Source organism: Poecilia formosa, unplaced genomic scaffold (genome assembly GCF_000485575.1).
Source record: "Poecilia formosa unplaced genomic scaffold, Poecilia_formosa-5.1.2 Scaffold192, whole genome shotgun sequence".
NCBI classification, from domain to species: Eukaryota; Metazoa; Chordata; class Actinopteri; order Cyprinodontiformes; family Poeciliidae; genus Poecilia; species Poecilia formosa.
In genome coordinates this window covers 536656-545101 of record NW_006800131.1, presented here as the reverse complement: position 1 = coordinate 545101, position 8446 = coordinate 536656, and the positions used below count along the sequence as shown (strand labels likewise).

Below are 8446 nucleotides of genomic sequence, written 5' to 3'. Positions count from 1 at the left end.
GAAAACGTCAGAAGAAAATTAAACTAAACTAATAAAAAGTTAAAATCTATTATAACCCTGATCAAATCTTGAGATTACAATCCCAACTCCACACAGTCACATAATTTGAATCGTTCGTATTAAGCCTAATTGGTTTAAATCTCAGGTGGCTCTTAAAGTTCTGGTTTTGTTATTTTTCAGTAAATCCTGCGGTTTGTGGGGTTTGTTCTGCAGCTGCGGCTCATTTTTCTTCTGAAGGCGACAGAAGCTGCAGCTGGAGGTCGCAGCGTCCTCTGAATAATCGGCGCGTTGGTGACGTCAGCATAAGCCTCCGCTGTCAGGTGCAGATTTATCTCCGGCTGCTGGTTTTATACTAATTCAGATGAAAAAAACAAACAAACAGAAAAAGTTTCTCTTTACCTGATGTGGATCTACGACTGGATAAGAAGCGAATATGATCAAAATACAAATAACTGAATTTAGATAATTAATTTTGAAGAAAATACTTCCCTACATTCATTATTTCTTAGTTTCTTGGCAGTAATTTTCATTAACCAACAGTGAATGAAATAAAACATTGAAACTTAATTTCACCTTGAGTTTCTGTTTCCATGAAATCAACTCTGATCTCAAAATCCAACATGGCTGCTGTGATAAATCAGCCACATTTATTTAAATAAAACATGTTGAGAAATTTAAACTTAACTTTATACTATTAAGTACGGAAGAAGAATAGTGCCACTAAAGAATTTAATCCTGACTTCAATCTCAGATTTATGGGGAAAATATCAGGATTGAGAGATTAAAATGATAATTAAAAATTACTATAGTGAATTAAAAAAGTCACAATTCTGACTTTTTTCTCATGATCATTATTTTTGTTTATTTACTATTAAGTAATTTTAACCTCAAAATTCTTACTTCACTCTTGTGATACTGACTTTTCCCCAGAATCTTGAGGACAAAAAAGAAAAAAAATTAAATTCAGAAAAATTATTTTAAAAATTCTTAAAAAAAAAAAAAAAGAATCCTGTGATTAAATCTGAAATTTTGTTTTGAAAAAAAGAGTAAAAATTCTGAGACTAAAGTCAAAGTTCTGAGAAAAAAATGTAGAAAATAAATTCTGAGATTAAATTTGGGATTTTGTGGAGAAATAAAAAAAAATCTCAGATTAAAATCTAAATTTTGTGAGAAAAGTGAAAATTCAAAAATTAAAGTTTAAGATTGTGAATTAAAATCAGAATTTTTTAGCAACTAATTTTTCACTAATTTAGAGTTAAAATTCTCAACATTTTAGTGTTAATCTGTATAAATAATCTTGTCTTTTGGTCATTTTTGATGCAGAGTCAAACTAACCATCATAATCTGTACATCTTTAAACTGAAAGCCTAAAAATAACTTACATATGAGAAAGTTTTCATTGTGGGCCTTTTATACGGACGAGAGCAAATCAAACATTTACTTTGAGTTTTCGAACAAGATTGTTGTTCTTGTTCAAATCTTTTGCTTTTTTCTCAGGCTTATGACATTTTGTTGGGTTTCCTCACTGAATCTGTTGTTTGTTCAATCCGCTGACAGTCAGTCGGTTTTCTGTCACTTTTAAAACATTTTTCTTTAAAAGTGAAAGTTACAAATCGCTGCTCCAGAAATGCAGATTCAAGATTCCATTTAATCTAGAGTGATCTCCCCGTGTTTAATGCTGTTATTTTTGCCTTAAGCTGAATGTTTCGGTTCGTCTTTCTCTGGACGCGCCGTCGGATGTGCAACAGCTGAGATAGGAGCCGCCATGACATTTAGCCGTTAATGAAAGCCGAGATGAAAGCAGAGACCGGAGCAGCCGAGCTGCAGGTCGCAGCACGATGCAAATCAGACCAAGAAAAGGGCACAAAGCTTTTCCTCCTGCGTCATTATTAAGCTCAGAGCTGACCCGAGGGGAGCCGGATCGAACCAGCTGCTGTTAGCAGGACGCGACTCCATCGATTCGTATGATAAACAGAAACTCCTGAGGCTGCTGACCTTTGACCTGCTGCCTTTGTTTAATGAGCAGGTGGAGACAGAGGGATTTCTCTGGTCGTTTCCAGGTATTAGACCGATCCCTCAGAGGATTACTACAGCTTTTAATTAATCTTTTTCAACCATTTTCACACACACACACACACACACACAAAAAACAACTTCATCAGAGTTTAATTATGGTCTAGAAACATTTAAAGTGACAAAATAACTTCAATAATGCAGTTCAGATCCGATGAAATGACACGTAAAACAGCAAACCATGAAAAACAACTACAAGAGGCAAAGCATTGTGATGAACAAATAGATCGAGAAAAAACATAAAACTGATCAACAGAGACAGAAAATAACCAAAAGATTACAAATAAAAGCAACAATAGCTCCAAAAACATTAATAATTACAATAATTAATTTATTGGTAATTAAAGAAACCAAATAAGAGTAGAAATAAAAGACAGAATTACCCACACAGATCAATTCTCACCAAAACAAAGACATAAATTACACACAAAAAAAATCTAAATAAATAGTCATAGAAAGCTCCTGGCCGAGTTTCTAGTGAAAATATCTTAATACACTTTAAATAAGACAGAACTAAACAACTTCCAGCAAAATAAGAGCTTGTAGAGCTTAAAATAAGAGCTTAAAATTAATAAAAAGTTCTAGTTCCACTGGCAAGGGGCAGTGAGCCGTTACCTAGCAACCCCAGCGCAGCCCGTTACCTAGCAACCCCAGCCACACCCAGCCCATTACCTAGCAATCCAGTTCTAGTTCCACTGGCAGATTATTTCACTTATAAAAATAAATTTTTCCCATCTTATATATTAAATAAAATGCCTGTGGAACTAGCACTTTTTCAAATCAATAATAAGGAATTATTCACTTAAAACAAGCTTCTATATTTTATTGAAAAGTCACTTGTAGATTAATTTTGACTTATTTAAAGTGAAGTAAGATATTTACGCAAGAAACTAGACAGAAATACTTGGTAATATTTTGTGTTTTTGCAGTGTATGATTGAACTTTTCAGCAACAAACACTTAAAAATTTTTTATTAAGCACGGTGAAGGAGCTATAATGCTGTGGGCTTGGTTTTAGAGCACAGTGAGCGCTTTAAAATATCAGAACATTCTCAGTAAAACTCAGGTGGCCTCCACGTCTTATGAACAAATCAATACAGAAATGTTTCAGCTGAGCCATTTCTGCTGGTTCTCGTCATCAGCTGACCTTTGACCTCCACATATACATCAGATCAAGGTGTTTAATGGTAACTCAGAAAAGCTGCAGACCATCAATCACAGGACAACACAGGGTCACGGTTTATCTGATGAGCCGAATACATGAATAATCTGAGTGAGGAGCAGCAGACGAGGAAGATGAGGAGGAAGATGAGGAGGAAGAAGAGGAGAAGGAGGAAGAGGAGGAGGAAGAGGCGGTATAAATAAAGGAGCGGGAGAAGCTGGAGCTCACGCAGAAAACTTGAAGACGGAAACACCGATAACCACAGCGGAGCTGCAGACGAGGAAATCGAACATTTTTCTCATCAGTTTTTAATTATTTTCCACATTTAAAGTAAATTTCTGCCTTATTTAAAAGTGCGGTAGTTTGGTAGTTTGATGGTTTTCATTCAGTTTTTGATTTTTTTTAGGTGTTCCCACTCTGGAGATGGAGAGCCTGCGAGCGGTCGTCTACCTGTCCATCTTCCTGTCAGTGATGTCATCCGTTTGTCAGGGTGAAAGGTCAACTGAGGGTCAGCTGCCGGCGGCACCGGATGAGCCGACCTTTGGATTTGAACTGGTGAGTGTTTCCCTCACCAGGAGGTTTTATAATGGTTGGATAAATGTGCATCAGAGTTCAATAAAGTTGTTTTAGTAGAAAAAGTCAAATCCACTGATACATATTGTTGATATAATAAAATATAAGTAAATATTGAAGCTCCAGTTTATTGTAGCAAAACTTTTTAAAGTAAATGATGTTGATTTCAAGCTGCCAGTGATATTTAGTGCAACATGTACATAAATACAGCATTTATGAAAACATTCAGGCTTATTCTGAGTAAAATTATGTTAAAATTATTGTTTATTATATTTAATTATTAAAAAAGACAAAATAATGTATGTTTAAGTTCAAATTACACAAGAAACTGTAAAAAGTTTCTAAATAATCAGCTGTCAAATGTAAAAATTAAAATAAATAAAAGAGAAAATGGAGGATTCTGTTATTCCAATGAAAAATGGAGGTAAATATGAAATAAAATCAATAAATTTAAAGTAAATAACTGTGACAAAATGGTAAAACAGTGACTTTAGATAAAATAACTAAACATAATATCAATAGTCAATAATAAATAAAAATTTGCATGAACTTAGTGACAGAATTTGAAATTAGTGCTAAATATTTGATTATTTCAGGATGTCAGGGGGTTTAAAAACACAATTAACTTATTTTATGTTCAAAAAGCTGAACTGCATTAAAGATCATAAAGATTCAGGACCAAGATTTAAAACTGGTGGTTTATTAGTTTCAGAAACATTTAATCAATGCTGACGATAAGGTCAGGAAATGTCATCAAAAGGTCATGGTGGTGCGTTCGGATGACGCAGGAAAACTCAGAGACACTGAGAGGAAAACAAAATCCCACTATGGTTTATTTTATTTTACCGTTTTATTCAGGTTATCATTTATAGGGAAAACACGCCTTTCTGTGGTTTAATATGAACTGCTCACTATTTCACTCACGTTTTCTTTATTTGTTTATGTTACATTTTCTAAACCTACTGAAAATAACTTCAGGTAGATAAAACAGAACTTAGATAAATTAAATATACTTTCTGTGTTAGTTTGACAAAATACATGTACTTTCAGTTATCTTAATTTTCTTTTTATTCTCACTCAACTTAAACAAATCATGTTACTTTACAATTTTCTATCAAGTCTCTTAAATCAACTAATATTTTATCTGCATTAACTAAATTCAAACATCAACAGGTTCCACAGAAATGAATTCATTTGGTTTAATGCAAATTTATCTTCTTTATTTAATACCAAATAAGAAAAAGAATATCGATTGACAAACAAGAACAGATTTTCACTTTTAAAGTGCGTCATATTTGGAAAAGCTAAGCCTTAGCGAGGTCAAATAAATATTAATCCTAAAGGGATGGAAATGGTAGATTTAATGTTTGTTTATTAAAATAAAATATTTCAAACAAACAGTTTACGGTTTACTCTTGAGTTTTAGCCATTACAGCCAGCCTCTTGTAGTTTGAGTTATTAGTTAGCTCGCTAGCAGTTACCTCAAGCTGTTGCTAGCTTGTTAGGAGCTAACAGTTTATTAAGCAAACTGTCAGCTCCAGCAGTTAGCAGGGAGTCAGTTATTAGCTTAAAACACCTGCTATCTAGTTAAGTTTCCATTTTTAAGTCCTGGAGGTGGTAGTTAGCTTAGGTAACTGTTAGCTTGTTAGCAGTTAATTTATTAAGCAAACTGTCAACTTCAGCTTAAGATAACAGCTAATTCTGGTGATTTGTCAGTTAGCTCATTAGTAGCTAAACTAACTAGTAATTCAAGTAACTGTTTGCATGTTAAGTGTTAACAGTTAGCTTGAGCTAAATAACTTGGGGAGAAGAATTACAATCAATCAATCAATCAATCAATCAATCAATCAATCAATCAATCAAGTTTATTCAGCATATTTCAGCAACCTGGCAGTTCAAAGTGCTTTACATCATAAAAAGACAATTTTCTGTTGGTATTTAGCCTAAAGTAACCTCTAATGTAAACACGTAACTGTGAGTTTGTTAGCAGTTAATCATTTCTGAAACAAATTTCTGAAACAAACTACAAACTCAAGCAGTTGGCTAAGAGTTAGCAGTTAAATTGAGTTAACTGCTAACTCTGGCATAGCGTTAGCATCTGGCTAAATGTTAAGCTGTTCACAGTTCTGGCAGCTAATTGCTAACTAGTAGCTACAATTTTAACATGCAAGTTTCCAGCAGTTAAGTTAATTATTAACTCCATCTCTTAGAAAATGAAAATTAGCTAGTTAGCTAGTTAGCAGCTAGTTAGCAGTTAACTACTACTACTACTACTACTACTACTAACTGTAGTATTTAATTATACACCTTAAAACAATAACAATTTTTGTTTTACTAAGTTGGAAAATAAATAAAAATTGTCCAAAAGAAGCGTAGTATAAAGAAATATAACAAAATGACTGTAAAAGCCTCCATTAGCAGAGTTGTCCTGCCGACAGACTCACCAAGCCGCCATGTGGCTCGGTGACCGTCAGACAGGTGTGAACGTCTTATTTGTGTGAACGTCTTATTTGTGTCGCTGACGGCGTGTCTGTGTCTGGTTTGCGTGAGCAGGCTGAAGCTCTGCAGGGTCTCCTGGACGAAGCTGACAGCAGAGTCGGCCTCTCCGTGGAGAAGAAGGCCAGCGTCATCCCCAGGGTGAGAATATGACTGACGGCTTTCGAACCGCACACGGCAGCTGCTGCCGCCAACATCAGCATCACTGAGCACAACCACTATTGGCTTCAACCAAAACTGGGTTTGATGTTCTGTTATTTTCTGAGGCGAGAAATGTGATTTTATTAATCAAAATATCAATCAGATTTATTTGTGCAGCATCGAGTTGGTTCAAAGTTCATGAATACACAAATACAAAAAGTCACAAAAACACAGATTTGAGAACAAATATTACATTTATATGAAAAACATGGGTAGATATCATATTATGCATGTTGGCCAATATAGTAAAAAAGTCTCAAAACAATTCATAATTTTTATAAACTAAAAAGATTGAAATGTATTTAACAGAAGCTTCAGTGACAAAAAGAATAATTTCCCCTTTAGTTTTAAAGCCACCATGTCTATTGGTCTAATTAATTATCAGGAGGAAATCCAGTGTATCGTCTTGTCTAATTAATTTTTCTTTCTAACAATGTCTGCAATCTGTTTGCACCAAACACTAAAAACACAGGAAATCCTGGTGTTGAAGCTCTGCTTTAATTAACTCAATAAAATGACAAATCAGATTAAATCAGATTAAATCGGACTAAATCAGATTAAATTGAGCCTGCTGTGTGTCCTGTCAGTGCGACGTGGGCGAGCGCTGTGCGATGAAACACGGACCTCGGATTGGCCGGCTCTGCGACTGCCTGAGGGGAACGGCCTGCAACACCTTCTTCCTGCGCTGCTACTGATCGTTACTTTTATCCTGTGAGGAAGTGAAATCTAATCGTTAATCTATAATCGGGTCAAACGGACCCGGTCCTCACAGATAGAAGAACGCAGTGACTCTCTCTCTCCTGTTCGTCTCAGTGTTTTTGATTTAAAGTTTGTCTGTAATTCAGATTAATTTGTTTTTGTTAGTAAAGATTTTTCACAAAGCTGTGTTACGGAAAAGATTTTATGATTTTCTAATTTATTCACCTGATGAGTCAAACACAAACTTTTGTTGTCAGATAAATTTGAAATATGTCTTTAACACATAAATGTGGATTATTGTATTTATTCTTGAAGCACAGACGTAAACATTTAGTTCAGGTTGTTTGTCTTTCTCTGTTGTAAATTATGTTTAAAGTATCTGAAATTCAATGTTTACTTAAAGTTTACTGTTTGTCCTCTGGTATATAAAGTTATTTGAAACAGATGTTATTCTTTATCTGCCTATTTGTATGTTTTTGTCTGTGAATCTTTATCGTTTTTGCAATTAAATAAATGGTGGTGTACCACAGAGCTCAGTACAAAGACCTCTGCTTTTCTTCACTGCTTTGTGTCATATTAAAATGTAATTTAAATTTACATGCAGATGAAGATCTGCTGGATGGTTGTTTACTGGTGTTAAGTAATAATACTGAAAAAAAACACACAAATAGATTCTGTGTTTAAACTCCTTGTTTGTTTAACTAAAGTTAAGAGAAAAAGGGAACATAAAACAGATTTAACTCGTATCTCCAATTGTAACCGTATAGCAACTCTGAATAAGAAAAATATACATAATTGCTCTTTATAAACATGGCTAAAATCCAGACATTGTGGTTTTTACCATATTAAAAAAAATGTGTTTGAAAAAAAATGTTTAAATACAAGTTAGTGAAGCACAACTTTCGTTTCAGTACGCTACACAACATCCAATAATAAAGTAGTGATAAAATCTTCAGCTTATTTTAGCACTTCAATAATCCATATTTATTTAGAAATATAGATCAACAGATTGAAACCTACAGAATGGTGCTACATGCAGTCATTTAAGGCCCGTGTTTCTTTACCCAGTGGGTCTGTGATGAGACAAAATGGTGGATTGTAAGTTCTGCTCCGAATCTGAGCAGCATTGATACTTTACTTCATTTAGCAGGTCAAACAAATATTAAACACATCTCTGTCTTCCTTTTTGTACATTAACTCTGTTTTGGAAAAGCCTAAAAAATACCGAGAGAGTAAAAATCGT

At 34.2% G+C, this 8446-nt stretch overlaps 1 protein-coding gene across 1 annotated transcript; it reads left to right on the top strand.

Annotated features, from left to right (window-relative positions):
* Positions 1 to 3451: 3451 nt before the first annotated feature.
* cart4 (cocaine- and amphetamine-regulated transcript 4) lies at positions 3452 to 7748 on the top strand. Its single transcript, XM_007566522.2, has 4 exons — positions 3452 to 3564; positions 3641 to 3789; positions 6361 to 6444; positions 7092 to 7748. Exons 2-4 carry the CDS (start codon positions 3658 to 3660, stop codon positions 7197 to 7199), a joined length of 324 nt encoding a protein of 107 aa, XP_007566584.1. The 5' UTR covers positions 3452 to 3564; positions 3641 to 3657; the 3' UTR covers positions 7200 to 7748.
* Positions 7749 to 8446: the final 698 nt, after the last annotated feature.